General features: G+C 40.1%; 1 protein-coding gene across 1 annotated transcript; it reads right to left on the reverse strand.

Annotated features, from left to right (window-relative positions):
* Nucleotides 1-1,104: 1,104 nt before the first annotated feature.
* On the reverse strand, nt 1,105-18,759 carry has2 (hyaluronan synthase 2). Its single transcript, XM_054781729.1, has 4 exons — nt 18,231-18,759; nt 5,958-6,584; nt 4,694-4,795; nt 1,105-4,584 (listed from the first exon to the last, which is right to left on the reverse strand). Exons 1-4 carry the CDS (start codon nt 18,231-18,233, stop codon nt 3,655-3,657), a joined length of 1,662 nt encoding a protein of 553 aa, XP_054637704.1. The 5' UTR covers nt 18,234-18,759; the 3' UTR covers nt 1,105-3,654.
* Between the last annotated feature and the right edge of the window lie 3,934 nt (nt 18,760-22,693).

Below are 22,693 nucleotides of genomic sequence, written 5' to 3' on the forward strand. Positions count from 1 at the left end.
TGACAATTTAAGTATCAAGGCTTCAGTGAATGCGGTTAAATCTTATCAGAGTTCATAAGGAAGAATACGTCAGAAGAGTGAAAAGTAAAGCATGCACTTAACTGTGGGTGGCCATTCATTTGTCTTTGGCAGGAGATGTCTGGACTCTACCAGTGTCACCTACTTAAGTGTCACAAATTCAGGGACAGATCCTTAAAACACAAAAACATCGATATTTACCATATATGCAATCAAGGTTTCATTTCATGATTGCACACAATATGAAAACGTGGCCGCATGACACCGCAACGGCAAGTAGGTATCGCACATGCAAAAATAAAATCACCAATGACTCTTGGAGTCAGAGAAAAACACATGGGAGTTTTTAAAACAATTAACCCGAGTAAAAGAGCTTCATTATGTTGTTAGGCAGGTCAGATGAGAGGAAAGGGAAGAGAGAGGGAACTTGGTTGGAGCGTTTACTTATATTACCTAAATAAAAGTAGCTTTGACCTATTGTGAGAAAGCACTCATGGAGGGGCGTATGGAATGCATCAAAGTGTTGAAAATACCCCACCCTGACAAGTCAATTAAACTCCCAATAGACAGCATGTTATTGTCACAGGTCCATCTAAAATAGTTTCTGAGGGAAAAAAAATCAGGATTGATGATTTAATCCTGAATATTGGGGGGGGGGGGAAGGACTCGAATACCTGACACCCGATTATCATGATTTTATTAAGTAAATTAATCCTGTAAAATGATTTGCAGCGGAGTCTGACTGCCGCTTTTCAACCCTCATATACTATTCTCTGAATTTATGACAATGATTTCCCAAAGAGGCAAGGTAAAGATGCCTGTTTTACATGTGAAAAATGAGTCAGGGATGTGACTGTGACAATGCAGTCATGGCAAGATGTCAACACCAATTACTAATTTATGAAATGACATGTTATTTATGTGTGCAAACATCATGCTTCTCCACCAAATATTGATTGAATGAAAACTTCACCAACAGCAGGTCCAATCATGAAAAGTTTTATTTGGCATAACACAAAAGTGCTTCTTAAAAACACTGCCGGTGACAAGTCTAACAAGAAAATACACCCCATGTGTAAAGGCTTCGTTTATCAAAGTTAAAAAACAAAACAAAAACAAAAAAAACATGTTATATTGTTAAGTAAAGAACCTTATATGTAGTATAAAACAGGATTTGTATACTGATTGATTTTAAATAAGTCTATTTTGACAGTTATGCATCTGCATTGGTTTTCCTGTCAGATTATCAACAGATTTTTCAGTGAAAACTGTTTTTTTAAACTCCACAATCAAATGACACCAATTATGTTCACTTGACTAATGAAATATTTGCCTATGTGAAAATCCCATGCCTCCATTGCCACACATATTAAATGTAATTAAATCAGCATGACAATTGCAGTAGGGTACATTGTAGAATATAATGTATTTATTTTGTTTTGCATCGTAACTTTGTATCCTCAACAAGAGCACAGTCTTACATGTCCAGAATGCTACAAGCAAAAATAATGCTTCAATATAAATATGCAGATTTTCTACAAAATCACAGGTTCCTCTTCTCTCTTGAATTCAATAATTTATTCCTACAAATTGCTTTTTTTTTTTTTATTGCCGTTATTGCAGATAAAAAAAAAAAACAGCTCATAACTTCACATTGTTTGGTCAGATAAACAAGTCAATGTCAGAACAGTTGACAGCACAAAATATATATTCAGTTTCTTTTAGAAAAACATGAACGAAAATAAAGAATCTTTGGTAGCAAAGCAAAATAGAATCAACGTGTCTATATTAATATAAAAATACACGGAAATACAGGCAACAATAAGTAAACAGCTACAGCAAAAGGCCGAGACGAGGCAGAGGAATCCAGCTTTACTGCGTATAAAAAGGACACTTATATTTAACAAACAGGTCATAAATTACATGAGCCCTCAGAATGCATTAGTCTTTGGATGGCATCCTGCATGGAGAACCACTGAGGTAGTTCATCTTGATTATACCATGCATTATAAAGGACAATGGAGAGACGTAAAAGTGCATAGGAGTTAAACTCGTGTCTTCTCCTGGCTTTCTTATAGCAAACACATTTCTCTCCAGAATTGTAGTTCCTCTCCTCATTTATTCACTTTCTTTTTATCAGCATTCCCGTTATGTTGTAACATTTGCTTCCTCCCTCCAAGTGAAACATTTCATCTTCATCACGGTGAAGCAGAAACACGTAGCGAAACCTACCATGATGAAAGTAAGTGAGCACAAGAATATGTGGAAAGCATCAATCACGAGATCTTTGGATTGGCGGTTTTTCATTCAACTTGAAAAAAAAGAAATTGATAAAAAATATAGTCTTAAACCCATTTTTTCAACAAATAATTAGCAGAAACAAAAATTACATTGTCACAGCAGCAATTACACACAGTCTCTCTTCTGGTCACATGTTCACTTGATCTGGCGGAGATTAGATCTACCAATCAGTGATCAGTTTGAGATTCTTCACTTTGTAAACGTATCGAAAGATACCGCGTTCAAGTCATATGGGTGTACACTTCTCACTTATCACATTCAGAAGTCTGTTTTCATGGATTTGATTACATGCCGAGTGATTATTTTGCTTTGATTTCATTCACAGCACAATGACTGCGAACAGATGTGCACTTGCATGTAATTTATTTTTAAATAATTTGTTTTATCTTTGAAAAAAAATGGTATTGGTATATAACAGTATAAAGTATATATACAGTATATTTAACACTCAGCAAGTGCTGCCTTGTCAGAATATGGTGGAGTAATTAGTTTCACCAAGATATTTACTTGTTCATCAAGTAAAGAAGGTGAACTGTACAAGATTGTCCCCATATGACTTGAAAACAATAACAGAAAGAAAGCAGCTTTCAGTTTTATAGCCGATTCTGCAAACTTTAACTCTGCCTAATTTGGCTCTTCCTAAAACACTGACAAGGTACAACATTATATGGCATCCAGAACAACTAGGATTATGCAAAGAAATTATTCCCATGTGTTTTTTCATATTGATACCGTATGTACCATTCATATTCCCAAGCTCAATATTGTGTAATTGATGGCGGAACTAAAAAACAACCTGATTAGTTACTTTTGTAGTTCGGCTCAACAAATTTGCAAAATTCGGCTCTGGAGTTGAAGTGTATATAACAGTTGAGGAAAACCTTAATGAGCGTGATCCACAGTTTCTTTGGCTGAGATGCTAAAGTAATAGTGAAGCCCAGTGAACATGACAAGTCTACGAGGTAGCTATCGATACAAAGTCTTGCATTCTTGCTGCCAACAAAACAATGGTTCCTCTTGCCATACTGAGTCATCATCACTAACAGTAGCAAGCCTATAGAAGCTGTTCTTCAGATGAACAAAACCATTAAAAATAAATATTGGCAGTCTAATTGATAGTGTTGTCCCCCAATTTTGAATGCTATTGTACGCCTGAAAGAACACAAAGCAGCACTGTCATTTTTTTTAATTCTTGCCATTCAAGTTTGAGTATTTTGGTTTTGCCCACTGCAGTTTAACTCAACACTCAACTCCAGAGATGCTTGGCTTATCAGAAGAGCATCTTCAGGGAAACTACCATCTCTGTGGTAAATAAGGAGTGTTGTAGTAAAGAAGTCATACGTCCAGCACCATATCATAGTGTGTTTCCTTCTTTCTCTTACCACATTTGCATATGAGCACTGCATACAAAGACAAAAGTATCACCCAGTAACTGGCATAGACAACCGCCCCTATAATCAGAATCAGCATTTCTGATTCAGGGAAGGGTTTTCTAGTCTGCAGAATTGTGGAGTAGATGATCCCAATGAAAAGGATGGTAAACCAAACTGATATTGGAATTAGACCAATGAAGTTTACCACTATTGTTTTCCTCCCAGAGGTCCCCCACCCAGACTTGTTGATTGTTGCAATTGCAAACATTTTGGCTGGCAACAGGCTTGACATGTACAGTACAGAATAAAAGGACATAAACACCATGACAATGTTGCCTCTGAGACAGCTGGCAAATGTTGACTTGATCAGGGCGACTGCCTGTACAATGAGAAGAAACAACAGAATATTCCATAGTCTTCCTTGGTAGAATAGTTGGATTGCAGTGGCAATGAGAAAAAATGGGAAGAACCCAGTGATCACAGCCTCATAGGTCATCCAGAGATGATGTTTGTGAAACCACATGGAGTTGTAGAGCCATTCTCGGAAATAGGACTTACTCCATCTAGTCTGCTGATTCAGCCACCTCAAGTAAGTAATCGGTGTCTCTGTCAGGCACTTTGACCGTGCAGTGTACTTGGTTGCATATCCAAGACTGAGCACTCTGTTCGTAAGGTGGCGGTCATCCCCAAAACTGCAGTGTGATCCCATGAAGGTCTGATTGTACCAGTCCTCAAGAAACTCATGCAGAAGCGAGTTCCGGTACATTCCCAAAGGCCCGCTGATGCACTGCACGCAGCCAAAGTAAGACTGACAAGCCCGCTCAATGTTGAAGGCCATCCAGTATCGTACACTACTTAAGAAGGAGATCCACGACTCATATTTGTTTAGGATCTGTGGAGAGATGGATGGGCAAACAGTGAAAACAAGAGATATAATGGTGACATCAACATACCACTTGAGGAAAGGAATAACATGCATAATCTTAGTTTGATTATATTACCTGTACATCTCCTCCAACACCTCCAACCATAGGGTCCTCTTCAAGAACCTTTACCATCTCCACCGATGATGCTGGATCCAGCATGGTATCAGAGTCACACACCTGTGTTACCAACACAGAAACAGGAGAAAAGATAATATTCCACCATGCAATCCAAGGTTTGATGAACAATACACACCTAACCTGACACAGCAATTTCTGTTGGTCCGATTGTGGTTTAAAAGTCCATAAATCAATGTAATCTCAATATTAGAGGATGGTAATAATATATGTTTTAATTCTTGACCAAACCAAGGCGTAAAAGCAGCTTGAAGCATCTGACCACCCTTTACCTTTCTGAAGCATTTGTAGCTCATTCCACTTTCCTCAATAAATGCCAATTTTACTCTCTCTGAAACGCACCGTCTGAATCCTCAGTGAGGGTATTAACATTGCTGGCTTCACTACAGTCAATTATTTTATTAGACACCCGTAAATAAGGCAAGTTATTTGTAGACATGTGTTAGTGTCCTCTTTAAAAGGTTTCCTTTGTCAATTACAAATTGAACTAAATATTGCAGCTGTGTCCCTGCCAACAAAAAGAGCATTAATGATTACAGTTCAATTCATATTTGTGACAATTGAAGAAAATTGTCTGTTTTAGCCATAGGAATGAATATAACTTAAAAATAAGTAAATAAACATATTTCACAAACCACAATGCCGTAACCTCGCAGGTTTCTCGAGTCTCATTTTCTCTACAGTCTTATGTCAATGCTCAAACATTCACCTTGTCATCATCTGTTTTTATATTTCACTTAGTCATCAGTCATACCCATCAACACTTGCATTTGGAAATAAGGGGAATTTTCCAGAAAATAAAGGGGGGGGGGGGGGGGGAATCTCTGCCATAACTGTAACTGTAAGTGCCAATGCGGTGCACCATTGTCCTCGCAGATTGCTGTGGCTCAAGCATGGATACTGTCACCATTGTCACCTGCAGTCCCAGAGAGGATGTTAACTATCTTAAACAGGAGAGCGACGGTAAAGATGAGCAAAATGCAGGCGTTTCCCAAGGAAAACTGTTGCTGTTCATCTTTAGGTCCTATTTATCCAAATGTGCTCCTTCCTTGCCTTCACCCTTCATCTGATTCCATCTGTTCTTGTTCTGTACTTTAAATTTGAGATACTGGACACAAGCTAACAAATATGGAATCAATTTTACTATGGCTGTTCATATACCTTACATGCCATTGACATTTTTCTTACATTTGTACATTCTCACCTGGACATAGTCAACACTCCTCCCAAGTGCTTTAAAGGCTGTGTACATGACTTCTCGTTTGCCTCCCCACTTTTGCATGATACACACACACTTGTTGTTGAGCACCAGTCTGTATATCTGCTGAACGCTCTCGGCGTAGCTCTCATCCGTCTCCTCGGGTCCCCTGCTGTGAAAGTTACTCCTCCACACATAGGTGGCGACCTTGTCCCATCCCATGATCTCTTTGAAAATTTCCATCATGTACAAATCATCATCTGAGTTCCCGTCGACCACCAAGATGACTTTGATTCCAGGGTACGTCAGCCTCTTCACTGACACCAGGCATTTCCTCAGGTAGTTTGGGTCCTCTTGATACGCCGCAATACACAGCGCTAAAGATTTATTCAGTTTGATTGGTGTCTCTAATGACCGCTTCATATTTCGATGTTCTAAGAGTGCAAAGAGGCTCTGGATAATGAGATGGACAACCAAGATGGCTCCATACAGTCCAAAGGATAGGTGGTTGTGGGCTGTGGTGAAGAACTGGTAGCCCATGATGTAGGCTGTGGAGATGCCCACCAAGAGGGACACGCCAAACATGGTGGTACCAAATATCCGCAGGTAGGTGAGGACCCGTTGACAGCTCATCTGGGAAAAATGTGTTTAAAGAATTAGTAATTGTGGTGAAACAATTTCTTCATTTTAGTACAATAAAAGCCATGTAATAGGCAGAAAACATGTGTTTATGTTTTTCCCCTTTTTATATATCAATTAAATACAAAAAGTAAGAGTTGGTCATTTAATTATTTGGTGAAGAATAAATATAAAAAGAAAACCAAAAGATTTTGCAACAGCCCATGTTTTAGCACCAGCAGTATATAGTAACAAAAGTTTAATTTGGCCTAGTATGATGATTGTATAAATCTACAGGTTTTTTTTACAGTCTCTTGATGAACAACACAGTCCAGGGAGGGAACAAAATAATTATTCTATTTAAGTTTTTTCTTCCTCTTCTTTCTTCTAACCCTCTGCAAATTATTTGGTGAAACAGTAGACAGGAGCCATAAGTCTCCTGTAATATGGATATTACAGGATTTCTACACTTAGTAAAAGTGATTGTTTACCGTGGTTACGCAGCTGTCTGTAGGGTGCTAACTTTCTAATGTGCTAAAAGCATTATAGCCTTCCCGCTCCCTCCTCCGTGCATGTAAGCTACACCGCTCATAACACAAACGCAGGGACTGCTTTTGTGTATGTGCGCTACGGGCATATCTGTGGGTACGAGACAGCCTTGAGTGACAGCACGTTAATGCCAGTCATCTTATTCGGGCCAAACAGCAATTTTTATTCAATTTCATTTGTAATTGTGAAAAATAGAGACTTTTTAAAATCTGTTCCTTTAAACCACTAATGGTAGCATATGCAAGCCAGTGATGTTCTACGTATATTTTTTGGTTTAAAAGAATTTAATTTTGAGCTGATGTGACCACCAATACCAGATATTCAAGTTCTACGCAAATGCTTATTTTCTTTTCAGCTGTTGAAAGACCTCACAGCCATCTTCAACATCCAAAAAACTCTGATTTGAGCTGTGTTCATCCAACAAATTACTTTTTTTTTCATGTAGGTACCAAATGAAGATAATCCTCTGTTTATTTGTGTCAGCTATGAATGACAGTCTTCTATGAAATGACTCTGCGCACGGTGTTGTTTCCAGCAGTCATTATGTTGCTACTTCCATCTGTTTGGCAGACCAACGGAGACCCACTCAGCGTGGCTCGGTGCAGAGCGGACCACCCTGTGATGTCATCTGTTTATATCTCCGTGGGAAGAAAAAGACGAGAGGCTTTGGGTTTCCAAGTACTGCATATTGACTTTGTGTTGTCTCTTATTTGCAAAGAAAGTGCGATGAAAACTACGGTACTGTTACTGTTATATACTATCAAGTATTCCAACATGACTGTGTCTTAGTGCGCGTGTGCAGGAGCTCCAGAGCCCTGATGTCAAACACAGGAGGTTGTGAGCCAGTCCCTCAAGTATAAAGCAGTGACCTGGGAACATACAATGCTCTTCAGTTTAAAATGACATAAATTGCCATAGACACACCAAAGTCTGGTAGAAAGCTTGTAAGAAGCTTATAGCTGGATAAGGCGGAGCATATTTTCTTCTTTTGCCCCAATACGCAGCATAATACAACAGATGCCATCAACACTTGTAATAATATGAAGAGACAATACATTTCAATGGATAAGTTATCAAAATAGCCAACACAAGGCAGAGCGGCGTGACAGATTTGGCGTTTAACTTCTAAATCAGGGGTCACCAACCCGTCGATCGTGATCGACCAGTCAATCTTTGGGACTTACCCGGTTGATTGTTGTTGTATATTTCATAATTATACATTTATATTTAGTGCAGGCACTGTTCAGGGCGCACTTCATGTTTTTTATGCCAAGCACCTCACAGGGCAGCTCAGGGCCCTTTTAAGGACCAATGCCGCATTTGAGCCATCATTTGAGCAGCTGCTGTCATAATGCATGTATATGTTTATGTCTGTCTGTGTTGGTGATAAAAGATACCAGACAGTATACCGTACCGAAGTCAAATCAGCCAGCTGGATGAAAGTCTGAACTGTGTATTAATAAAACCCATCAAACATTCAACTGCGTCTAGCCCTCTGCGTCTCAGACCCCAAAGCCCTACCCGAGGTGCCAGCGCACGTCAATAGCGCAAAAAATTATAGATATATATCAGAGTGGAGTAGAGGGCGGCAGAGCTTCCCTAGGTTCACGGGCGAGACCAGGGATCTTGGCCTCAAACGTGACCGTGACGACTGCTCTAAATACACAAGAAAAATGGAGGGAGGGGTGAGAGACTAATGTCAGGGACAGAAAAGGGAAACACATTGTACGGTGCTGATTGACATGAAGAGAAAGATGCAGGGAACGTAAGTGAGGGGAGTGCGAATGAGAAAGCAAATAACACAGAGCAGTCCAGAAAACGCTTGGCTCCAACATAGCTCCTTGTTAATTTGATTATTGGATGAGAAGGCCCCAAGCAGTGTAGCAGACCTCCTCTGGCACGTGGCTAGGCTGTTAACGTCAGACACTCTTTTATAAGACCCTTGATACATACTGTATCCATGCACACTGAAGACAAATGCACACATAAAAGCTCATTACACCGGAGCAAATTGTACGTTTATATAAACACACACACATCAATTGTTCAATGCTGAGAGTGCATTTCACCTCAGACCCCCTTTAGCTTGTGTGTGTGTGTGAATTATACATGTGTACACTGTTTTACAATACAATTAAAGCAGAATAAACCCCTTCACCCTTTCTTTTTGGATCAACTTTGAATGAACTCAGGAGGTAAACGTGCCATCAAAGTAGTTGTACCTCATTTTGGGATAAATGTTGTTGCCACTAGAATAGGGTCAGGGAACAAATCAAATCTTCTGATACCACCATGACAGCTCACCATATGTCTGACGCAGACACGTTAACACCTCCTGAGGATTTAGTGTTTCCAGTTCAACTCCTCAGCTTGTTTAGAACTGTAGGAGACCCTGACGCAAACCCCCACAAGTCTATGGATGACATGCAAACTTTACACAGAATTTGTTCCATGTGACTGCTTGTATATTTATCTGCACTTCACGTACATGAAATGCTTATGCTGGAGTGATTTTGAGAAAATAGGCCATCCCATTCCCTTACCACAGACATCCACCTCTTGCTGTGGCGTCCTTGCCGAAAGCTGTGTGGCAAACTGAAAGGTGTCAAAGTTTTAGGATATGTGTGAATTCAGTAATTCGGCGAGGACGACACACCCTGAACTGGGCAACTTGTAAAGGGGCTTTGTTCTTTGCAGCATCTCATAAGCCCCTTTGGGCGTATGACCCAACGCAAAAGTCAGACCACCAGGTGGGCCAGTGTGGAAGTTGACGCCCACAGCAGACAAAGTCAGTCGTGAGAGCTACTCTAAACTTGGCCCTCGTTCTTGTGACATAAAATGAGGAGGATCTAAGACTTCAATGCATGAAGATCATTTCTCAAAGCCACTTTCCATTAAACAGCATAATTATGTGCAACTCGAAGCAGCCATTCGTACATGCGTGCAGGAGTTGGACACTTCGTGTGTCGTTCTGATGTCATTAATAGTCCCTTGAGTTAAACTCCTTCATACAAAGTGACAATAACGTCAATCCCCGCATGGGAGGAGAGTGCATGTTGGCTTTGAGATAAATGACAAAACATGAATGAATTAATGTTTCACTGACGTTAATAGTGGTCTGGAGGAGACTGCATTGGCTGTTGAAAATAATAAAAATGCCTGGTCTCCTGAGATGTCACAGCCTAGCAACTCAACGACAGATGGATGTGTTTGCAAAGACAGCGGCCTTGGCGTTTCAATATTGGTCACTTGGGAAATGCTAAGGCTTTGAATACCTGCTGATCTGGAGAAAGTATCACGCAGTGAACTCCACTTTCGTCAGACAACATCTTTACCTCTTTCATACAATATTAGCACATAAATAAGCATATGTTTATGATGCACTGTTCTTCTTTGAAATTTTTCAGGAATGATAAATGCAAATGCAGTTTTTTTTCACGTTGTATTGATTAACACGTGCACTGTTTTGGATGCATTGTTTATACCGCTGCTGTATTTCTGCAAATGTCCATTCATACTGGTTGGAAAGAAAGTCTAACTAATAAGCTCTCTAAAATGACCATCCATTCATCCTTGTCCTCATTAGGGTCACAGGTAAGCTGGAGCCTATCCCAGCTGACAGGCTGTGTAGACCCTAGACTGGTCACCAGCCAATCACGGGCTCTAAAATGAAATGTATTAGAATTGATTAATTAGAACAAGATGATATGATCTCCTAATTATAGCTGTAAACAATGCTACATTGCTGATTTAAAAGTATGGTAAATAGTACAATAATTGAATTTGATAGAGGTCTATGGAGGCAGAGTTTCCTCACACCAACTTGTTCAGCTCGCTTCAGTTTTACTGTGCACAAAGTACAAGTACAGTAGCCTTAATTGATAAAAAAAGATGCCTCTCCCCTACGTCCTGCGAATCAATAATTATTTGTATTCATCCATTCATCCACAAGCATCACCTCATGTTGCAGCATGATAATGCACGGCCCCATGCAAGTTTCTGTACACACTTCCTGGAAGCTGAAAACATCCCAGTTCTTGCATGGCCTGCATACTCAACAGACATGACACCTATTGAGCATGTTTGGGCTGCTCTGGATCATTGTGACTGGTTTTCCGACTCCCCAAACCCCTCCCCAGTACAGGTAAACGGCACATTTTGGAGCGGCCTTTTATGGTGGCCAACATTAGGCAACACCTGTGCAATAATCATGCTGTCTAATCAGCATCTTGATATGCCACACCTGAAGGTGGATTATTAATGTATTCTGAATACTCACTGACACGGGTTTAAATATACTTCAGAACAATATTTGAGAGAGATATGCCTTTTGTGTGCATGGAAAAAGTTTTAGATCTTTGAGTTCATCTCGTGAAAAATTTGAGCAAAAACAAGTGTTACATACTTTTGTTGAGTGTAAACATGGTTGATGTTAGCTAGTACGTAGTTCTGCGTATCTAACGAACATGAATGAAACTGCAGCTCAGGGAGGCAGGGCCTCAAGTGTCATGACGAAAAACTTAAAAAAGAATAATGATAACATAAATAAATATTAATATTTATGTCCAATTGTTTTTAACATTTTCTTAAGTGAAAATTGCTGAATTTGCCCACTTCCTGATGAGGTGAGCCTACCGTCTGAGTGCACACTGACTTGGACCATGGCGCCTGCCAGTCTCTGTTTGTCAGCATGTAGCCAATAAGATAACGTTAGAGAAACATTTATTATACACCATGACTTTCTACAGCCTGTGTAATGTCTTTAATGTTCTATACTGTAAGTGTCACATTTCTCTTGCTATTTGGACAATAAAATACAAAGAAATGTCATCCGGGAGACACTTGAAGTATTGACATCATCCTAAAGAGTATTAAAATGTTTAAAAGCCTTCAAAAGAGTTAAAAGAGAATAACACTTTAAAATATTTGAGGTTGGTGGTTAGAAAAAAACAACTCCATAGATTACGGAGTCACATGGGGGAAAGCATTGAGGTGATGCAGTATTGCCCCATGGCCACATGTTGTGATAACTCTTATAAATGTTATGTAAGTGTAAAGGCCATAACGTATTTTTTATTGCTTCTGAGCATGTGCATGTATGCACGCTGCACACAGGATGACAGGGTGGAAGCCCTGTCGGCAGAGGCCCAGTTTCCAGGCCCACTGGGACCTAAAATATATAACGTTGGGAGTATGTATGTGTGGTGTATGTCATTAGTGCGCAGTATAAATCCATGTTTACGTCTACCTATTTCAGCAGTAACCAGCAGGGACCTTCAGTAATTTATATGAAATGCATGCATATGTGCATGCATTTGTGTGTGTGTGTGTGTGTGCGTGTGTGCGCATGCGCTGGGCTGCAGGATGCATTTAAAACACATTAAATGTAGAAATGGGCCTCCAGACATTTAATACAGGATGCAGGAGAATCGAACTAGGTTCTGTGTTCATAGCAGACAATGCAGAGAGGAGCAATTGGGAAACATTTGGATGCTTTATTGGCTGAGACATTTTGGACCTTATAGAGGCTGTCTCACTGATATACTTTGTTCAGCTTCTTTCTAGGATAGATGCAATAGCTTTCAGGACTCATCTGCTTACTGCGTGGTTATTTTTTTTACGTTTTCTGAAGAGAGAAGTTGTTGTTACAAGATGAAACTGGGTGGAACACTCAGCACAGGCTTACTCAGCACAGGTCACACACCTGTCGACATTTGCATTTGAAAATAAGGGACATTTTTGGGGAAAATAAGGAAAAAGACCCAACTGCCCACTGCCAATGTGCTGCACCATTGTCCTTTTGTGGCTCAAACATTGAAAATTGACTAAGAATTAATCAAAGTAAAAAAAAAAAATACAGGAAAATGACAGGAAACTCAACGGGAGGGCGATGGGAAAGAAGGGTTTCCCAGGAAAAAACAGGAGTGTTGACAGGTATGCTTCTGCCAAGACTGAACAATCTTGCACAGTTCTGTATGCAGTGTTCTTAACTGTACACTCTTATTTGTACCAACCCCTGATATGTCTTTCTTATTGTATAAAGATTTATACATCAATCAGTGAGAAGTTAAGGAAAATATTTTGCCAAAGTAAAAAAAAAAATGGTGGCTCTTTCATCTGGATCCACAACGAAAGTGGGATTTCCACGATGTTTCAAGTGAGCCATGCCTATTTTTTCTCCCTGTGGCTCAGTTTAGGGTGCATGGTATAGGATAAGTAAAAAAAAACAAAAACAAATGGACTCACGTATTGTTACATATCATGTATCATATGTGGATCAAATTCTTTTGCTTGTACCATCACTTTTATACTGTTGCATCACTGCAATTTCCCTGACTTTGTGAATTATTTCCTTATTCCTTTTCTTATTACAAGCCATTCGGATTATTTCTATTGTGGAACAAATGTAGACGCGGGAGAGCAAGAGTGCAGTGAGTTTTGACTTGTGGATTATTTTGAGAATCCCTGTTTACTGTATTTCTGTTATGAAGAACTATTGTCATTCCATGACTGGGCTATGTTGCGTGTGTGCATGTGTGTGTGCATGTGCATGCAATTGTGCACACCTCTTCCAATCGTGCCAAAGGAGGGGAAATGTGAGCGTGGATCAGAGCACTCACACTAGCTAAACATGAACTGAAATAGGCCTTAAAGACTTGCAGGGTAAATAGCTAAAGTGCTCGTGTGCTAAATTGTAGTGGGTTGTCTCTTCATATTTTTTTCAAAAAAATCTCCTGGTGGAGGAAATAATTTACGATGATGGTTGTCTCTCAGTTTCTAACATCAGGGGCCGTCACAGCATGTCAGTCGCATGATTTGCACCAGCATTGGAGAGCTCTAATGGCTGGGTGTTGGGGCACAGGCTTCACGAAACAGCAGCACAACACCACTGCACTACCAGTGTTTCTAATCTGATGCAATATAGTGCTGAATTGTTTTTTTTTAATGTCCTAAAGTGTTCTAAATGCATTTGTTTTACAGAATGAAAGGTAATGTGGATTTGAAAAGTCACCGACTGGAAGCCACTGACTTTTCTTTCCTCCCTGCTTGCTGTAGACCCCCACCCCATGTAGTCATAGTGTGCTGTTGTGGACCACACTGCAGAGCTCCTTTGCATGATTGGAATCAGACGGACTCTCACAACATAACTGGGGGCTGACTGTGACTATCTTTTACTTCATCCTGCAAAAGTTCAGTTTACACTTACACTTGAAATTATTCAACGCACATTGCAAATCACATTTATTTTCAAAGTTTATAAACTTCCAAGAAAGCAAAAAAATAATCCAAATAGCTCAACAGCTCAAACATCACAAATGGTCTTTTTTTTTTTTTATTTGACAACTGTTGAAGGTTTGTACTAGGGTAAAACGTTACGTAAAACGTAAAACGTCGCCATGCACGGGACAATCCGCCCCTATGGACCACGGTTTTGCTAAACATTTTGCACTTTGTGTGTGTGCACGCATGTGCCTGTTCAGGTCGGCGAAAAGCCCTCCCCACCATGTAATGTTCCATTTCCCACACTGTACACATTTCAACTGAGGGACAGTCTGCTTCAAAGCGGACGAAAACGCGAGGCATTCGACGACAGCGTATACGACGGGGTGTATATCGAAGACTATATGACCCCGCCTGTCTGTGTCGGCTATGCGCGAAGGCGACTCAGACCTGGTAGATCTCCTCAGCAACGGTGCCCACCAGGCCCTCCGCCTCCTGGCCCTGATTGTTGAGGTGCGGCACACCTGCTTTTGAACACTTCATCTCTATAAATGAACGAAGATGATTGCATAAGATGAAAGCAGTGTGTTGCCACTCGTCAGTAGAGATGACAACGGTTCTGCACAATGCAACTATTAACGCTCCACTTCAGGTACGGAAATTTACTAAAAATAATATAATCATCACCCTGTTGAAACTCTTACTGTTGCACTTGCACCCTCCAGAAAAGAAACACTGTAAACTAAGGATGTCCACAGCTTATTGTAAAAATAAAGGTTAATGAGATGCATTATTAGATATGGCACTAATTTGCTTTGTCACCTATAACACAAGGCTTATATAGCTTATAGTACAATATACACTACTGGCGTACATTGGATTGGTTTTACCATCTTTAATGTACACATCAAAGTGGCCACCGCATCCTTCAATTTTTCTGTATGCTATAGCAATATATTTTTTTATTGTAGTTATTGGAGAATTACAGTCAATAGATTACAATTGCAATTTCATGATTCATTTGAAAAATAATTGAATAATAATAATACATTTAAAAGAAACAAGGTACGGACCTTACTGTGGGTTACCTGTACTGTTGCACCGATGCAGTATATTTTAAAAGTAAAAAATATGTAATTTACAACAGCGGGTGAATAAGTTCAAGTGCAAATTCTATTGCTAAACGTCTGGGGACATTTTTATTCCAATGCAACTTTTTTGTGAATGAGTAATAGTTAAGGGAGGATGAGGCTGTGCGATTCACAGAGAAGGCGGGAGCTACACAGGTCAGACAAAAAAGAGAGAAAGTGGGTTGGGATTAGTAAAATAGGGAGGCACAGCAGACACCAAAAGAGAAAGGGGGGGGGGGGGGGGGGGACACTGTGGTGGAGTTGGCTGGCCTCATTGCAAGTTCTGACTCCTAAGTGTTCTGGCAAATTACACGCCCAGATCAGCTGAGAATGAATCTATCTGAGCCAGTTTTCTTCCTAAGCATTTGTTTGCACTGTGTCGTGTGCTAATACAGCATTTTGGCAAAGATCTGCCTGAAAATGTTCACATTCGTTCACCTTTAGTGCATACTATGCACCTCGTACAAGTTAATTACATATACAATTACAGTATATTACAACTTCATCGTTGAAGGTCAACGCTCACATGATAATTTAGCAACTCTGTTTCAAGTTTTTGAATCTAACCCATTTTAGGAAATGCACTGCTATCAGTGCTGTTCTACTTGTGAAACAACAGTCTGACGCCTACTTGGTTGAACATTCTATTCTTGTATTATCAAAAGCACAGCAAGATACCCGCAATCACCTCCAAGAACATAAAAAAACAACTTAGATTTTAACTTCAATATTGGATGTTTGGAGAAAAATCAAGCTTGCAAAGCACCAGTTTATGCAGCAACTGGGCTATTTTACAGTACACTGTCACTCTTGAACCTCAGCAGTGTCATCTGTACTCTCCGTGTGACTCAGAATGAGGTAGTGGGAAGCTCAGAAACGTGCAGGCGTCCACATTTTCACTTTTACTGGCCGGCTGCAGTGCTGCTTGTTTGTTACTTTAGCTAAAACTGTGGCTTTAATGCAAAATAAGTGAGGTACTCGGTGGTGATGTATGTTTGGGAGGTTTTGAAAGCACTCTCTTCTAACTGCAGTCGTTGTAATCTAGCAGCCCTTGGGTCTATACAATGAAGGACTCTCACACAGGCTAACGGCATGTGAGCCTTAATGAAGACCAGTCATGGAATGCCTTCCTCTTTTAAATAGCCAAACGCTTTCTGCTCTGTTTGGATGCACATCCTGTAACACTGATGAGCTGCGTATTTGACTGTGAACAAGACTTCTAACACTCTCTTTCGCAGACATCTGCTCTACATTGCTGCATGGGAAAGTCCTTTCTGTGACACAAATCTGCAGACTCCCTGCAGGGCTAACATTACAGGGACAACAGGCTGGCATTCATTTGGGTTTAGTCACTACAAATGAGGAAAAAAACTGCTTCAGGAACTATTCAATGTAATATTAAGGAGTATTAACGAAATTACAGATGCACTACTCTTAGTTATGTATTAAGTAACTTACACTGCATAACGCCATTCTGGAAAGAGTGTGCAATGTTTATCCACATTTAGGTCACGGTGCAGCAATGTCCAAACGGTCCAAATGGAATGGATGCCGGTTGGTGCCAGCTGGTGTGGCCTGAAAGCCTTAAAGAACCACGCTAGACAACAAGTTGACAGCTCAGGCTTTTTTGCTCGTTGGCTACCACTGCTCAACTCTCATGTAGCGGGGATCTGTTGACGATGGTTCGGGCACAGGCAGGGTGGGGGGCTGGCAGAGGGGCCAAAACCAACAACACACAAACACCATAAACCAGATGCAACTGAAAAATCAAAAAACTGCTGCAATCGCAAAACACACACAAATGCCAAAAGCAACTGCACGAGAGACACGTCCATCTGTACGCTAAGTGTTTAACAAAGACATGAAGAAAAATTAACCTTTTCATTCCGCCTCTTCAAAAGTCAGCCAACTTTCAACGCTGGCTCCCCTGGCAGCATGGCAAACTTATACAGTTGTTTTGGGAGGTTGTGTGTCTTTTTGGCATTTCTTGCATTGTGTATGTGATTGCAGCATTCTTCATTTGCAGCATTTTGCTGTTGCATTTGTTTTATGGTTTTTGCGTGTATTGGTTTTGGACCATTTCTGTGTTTGGGGTGTTTGCCCCTGTCGGCCACAGTATTATGTGGTTGGTAACTGCCTTTCCTATGTGTTGAGTTCACCTAATGCACATTTATGAGCTAACTCACTGTCTGCAACAACTGCCAACGTGCATGACAAGTCAAAACATGTCATTTAATTACCAAAATACCTCTTTAATAATAATCAAATGTGGTTTAAATGGAATGATGTCAACGATTCATTGAACTACGCGCGCCTTCAGTGACGTAAACCGCATCCAAACGAAGCCTTCCCATTGGCGCACACGTGTCAGTGAATGACGTACATGCTGCTGACGTCTCGAACCAAACACTGCATTCATGCACTGACTTTAATATGAATGAAAAGCGTCCTTTGCACTTACATTTTTTTATGCACACCCACAGCTGGCTATGCCCCAATCAATTTAGATGGCAAAAAAGACGTTTTGTTGTTTCAGAGAGATTTTGAAAGTTTGCAAGACTGTGTAGAGCCGCAACGTGTATGGGAAGACAAGTGCTACTTTAATTTAATTGTAAAAGCAACCTGAGATGCCCTTTTATGCATGTGCGCTCTCTCACATAAATAAGCTGTGAACATTAGTTCGTTTTTTTCGGGTCAGACATTCTAAAACATGCCGTATTAGAGGCAATAGAGTGAAGATGGCAATGATGATGTCACATACCATGAGGCAGCCGTCGTCCTGTCGCTGATCCCGGGAAGAGATGCGGTCAACTCCGGTGGTACCGCTCCACTGGGAGGGAAAGTCTCGATAAAGTTTCACAGGACACTTGAGTGACTCTCATGAATCCTCTCAAATGTGTCTTTAAAATACTGAGAAAAAAAAGTTTCCTCAAATTTGAATGCTCAAGAACGTTGACCAATTTCTACCTGTGTGCATTCACCATCATGACACCACATGCCTCTCGTAAAAATAAGCATAATCTCAGTCAACTTTGGCATCATCAAGATAGAAAAGTATAAATAAAAGATACAATGTATAAAAATCATAAATATGTTCCCCATCAACGTGTTCAATCATATTTTAAAAAGTTTAAAAAGAAGCAGCTGTCAGATTTGACAGCATCAATCATTTTCTTTCAATAGATTGGTTTAAAAAAAAAAACGTATACAAATTGTACTTGTCAGTCTTTTTGGGCGTGTGAGAATAGTCTCCCCAAGCATCCAGGTCTCACAGAAGTGGCCACAAGTGGTGTTTCAGCTGTCCCAAAGCCCCTTTACCGGGCTTCACCAGGTTGGCCTGTTGTTTTAATAAGAGGGGGAGGTTTTGGGGGTGTGTGAGGAGGAGGAGAGGAAAGGACGAAGGAGAGAGAGGGAACCACTTATTCAAGATCATTCAGAGAGGGAAAGAGGGGGAGGGAAAGAGATGAAGGATGTCTGTGCCGTGTCTGGCAGTTAAAAAGTATTTCTTTCTCCTCAATTAGCTCATGAATACACCGTGTGGGTTGTATTGTCTCTTTCTTAAATTGAACTATTATATTCACAGTGTGAGTAGGCTCATAGTGACTGGCACTGAAATTGTTGCTTGTGATGACAGATGTCTTGTTTAATGATCAGGAATACAACAAGGCCCAACAGTACAGCTGGATAGAAGATAAAACAGTGCAGTCATCTGTGAGAGAAACGCAGCTGGAGTTGTGCAGCTGGAATCTTGCTCATTTGGTGGTGCAGTTGCAAGCTTTACTCAGCAGGTAGTGCTGTGTAACTCAGAACCAGGAGTAGGATTCACTCTCTGGGAGTCACTCAGTGGTGCCACTGCTACCAGTTTGTGTAAAGCAAAAAGAAAGTATGTAAAAGTGTGTAAATCTTTTCAAAAATGACCAAAATAGATCATTTATATGGGCTCATAATTAAATAACATTGTTCATATAAATCAATCAATTGAATTTTTGCCCCAATGATGCTCCGTTGTTCATTTGTGTGCGTTTGGTACACTTGCAAACAAAATCTAGTGTGAGCTGAGGCCAAAACGTTGCCTTTCCAAATAAACGCTGTTTCTAACATGTTACCACTCTCATGGCTCAATAAAACAGCAGGGACACTAAGGCCTGCAAGAATTCATTACTGCGTCATCTGTTCAGGGTCATGGGTAAACTGAACTTTTGGGCAAGAGGCAAGTCATCCTGGACTGATGGCCAGTCAATCACGGGACACATATTGATAAACAAACATTCACACTCACATTCAGATCCATGGATAATTAGTATCCAATTAACCTGAATGCATGTTTTTGTACTATGTGAGGACCCGGAGTACCCTGACAAAAGCACTGGGAGAACTGCAAACTCCACACAGTGGGTTCGAAGATTTGAACCCACTTGACTAGTTTGACAAGTACATGGATGAAAGCATTTTGTGTGTGTGTGTGTGCGTGCGTTTCCAAATTATATATTTGTTAAACCTTTAAATCAATAAATGTCCCCTGCACTAGGGTTTGCAATGCTATTTTTTAAGTTAAATCTTAAACTCCTGAAATGATTCCAATGGTTTTTTAAGTGAGAGACTGTGTTTTCTAGTCATTACGGTAATCATACGGAATACGTCACAGCAGCTCCAGGAAGACGAGGCTTTAATAAAAAGCAGAGTGAGTGGGGGTCTGTGTGCAGCGCAACTCAAGCCTGAGTGTCGCAGAGGGTCAGAGAAGCAAGCTTTCTATGACAAAGTTCTGCAGAAAAGTGATATTATATATTTTACGGGTGTTTTTTTTTACCATTTGTTTTTGTGTTTGCTGCTTGATTGTGTTAGAGATGGAAAAATGTTCCATTCTGTTGTGAGAGTAGACCTGCAAGTAGGCCTTATCTGCAACAGAGAGATAATGCACGACAAGGCTTGTTTTGGAAAATAGCACCCTGCTCTTCTTTAATTAACTTCACACGCACACACACGCACACACACACACACACACACGCACATAGATCTATTATAAATCATCCTTCCTGTCTCTTAGCTGGGACGCTCAGCCCTCTTGTCCGAGAAATGGCTGGAGTCAGATTGGGCCAATATACTAACAAACAGGTAAAGGAAAGTTTCCTGAGCAGTCAGTGGGACCGTCTCCAAAGCAGGCCTTTGAGAATCTGGGTGGGCCTTGCCCAGTAAAAGAGCCGGTCCTAACAACTGGTTATATGGTAAGTAAATAAGGAGGGACGTTCACATGCTTTTGATATTCAATGTTTTAATGTTCATAGTTCATATTGTTCAAAATTTCAGTATATAGCATATTTTTAAAAGGTTTGTAATTTGTAATATTTGATCTTTGTACAAGTGTATATACTTTGCAAACACTGTATCTACAATGAACAGTAATCACTTGTTCATCGCAGTTAATTGGTTCCAGACCAGACTGTGATAAGTGAATTTCCGTGAAGTAGAATTCCCTATTTATAAATGGAACATTTTTGTAGCTAGAGCATTGAAACTTGTTTACTACCTTCTAAATACTTAAAAAAAAACATTATTAGAGCCGTCTAGACATGAAACAACACCTTTACACTATTACCCACTATAATAGACATAATAATAAGAAGAATTATATTAATAAATTATATTATATATAATAATAAATATGAAATTAAAGACCAAATATTAACAGAATAAAGTAATACAGATGAATAACTTTATTAAATAGAAATCTGTCCTGCTCAACAGAATAAATTCAGTGTCCAGGTTGCAGGGGTCTCCAACTTTCATCACCATTAGAACTGTCAACTATTTGTGTTTTATTTATTACCGGCAACATTTAAATTGTACACTACTTGATTTACCAAGCTGATCTCCACTCAAACAGTGTGGCCATCAACTTTATGTTATCTTGTGCTCATTTGTCATCATATAAACGCAAAAAGTCTGAATTCAACAGTTAGAATAAAAAACTACTGAGAGTTGAAGCAAATATTCTTTGACCCTTTGTGGGCTACTCAAAATCATCTAGTGAGACCTAGGAGAGCCCTGTGATAGTAATCACCATCACAAGGCTGGACACACTGTATTTATGTTCATTAAACAACCACACACAAATAGTGTTTTGAGGACAAGACACAATTAGCATAATGACTACAAGAGAGTAAAGTTGTTCAGTGACACTTGAAAAAGTGTGTACATACCCCATGAACGTGATATCCACATGCAGCTTCCTCGTGGGACAAAAACGAGCTCCCAACTAACCGCATTTTTTTTTGTTGTTTTAAAAACGAAATGTCATTGTGATAAAAAGTCGCATTTGGAGTCCGAAGACCAGAAGCTACTTTGCCGCCAATGCAAAGTGCAGCCGGTGGCAGCTAGGCAAAGTGTGTAAACAAAGATGCACAATTATTCGAACGGAGACAGGTTTGGTAAGGGAGTGATCAAACACACTGGCATCGATTGGCATACCCAAGAGACGTGTCATTTTGATGGCAACCTTACGTGACACAGCAGACAGTATTTGCCGCCACACACCGATCAGTCTTTTGCTTTGAAAGGTGTTACACCGATCACGTGTTTTTTTTACAGAAAACATCGATATTGAGCGCTACATCTCTACTAACTACGATAATATTCAATTTATTTATATTGAATCCTACTACGACTCCTACCACTTATCGCGGTTGGGCCTGGAACCAATTAACCACAATCAACGAGGGACGACAGTATACGTATAAGTTGTCACACACATTCATCTTTTCAATGTCTTGGAAAAATGAGTCATCACCACCAAAATTCCTCCTTGGAACAGAGTGTCTCCAAGGCCGCTGTTCACACCTGGCATTAACATGTGTCTTCACAAGCATCCTCAGATACCACTTGGGATAAGATCTCACTTCCTATCTCTATTTGCAGATAAACAGTGAAGGACTCTCCGTTCATGGAAGTTAAAAATAAAAGCAAAGGCAGCATGTTATACATTATGCTGATGGTAGATTTCTACTACTTCATACGAAAGAGATGAACGAGAACTTGGTAATGCTATATGAATGAAATTTAATTGACTTGTCATGTTGCATTTAGCATGTAATTACATGTTTTATAAAAACCCAGACTTGTGACAAGTATGTTTAGAACATTAGTGGAAGTGATAAAGTGATCAAGAGAAATCTGCCTTGCAGAAACCCCCCACAGATCTGCATTGTTTATGTACAGGGAAGTAAAAAC

Source organism: Dunckerocampus dactyliophorus, chromosome 7, assembly GCF_027744805.1.
Source record: "Dunckerocampus dactyliophorus isolate RoL2022-P2 chromosome 7, RoL_Ddac_1.1, whole genome shotgun sequence".
NCBI classification, from domain to species: Eukaryota; Metazoa; Chordata; class Actinopteri; order Syngnathiformes; family Syngnathidae; genus Dunckerocampus; species Dunckerocampus dactyliophorus.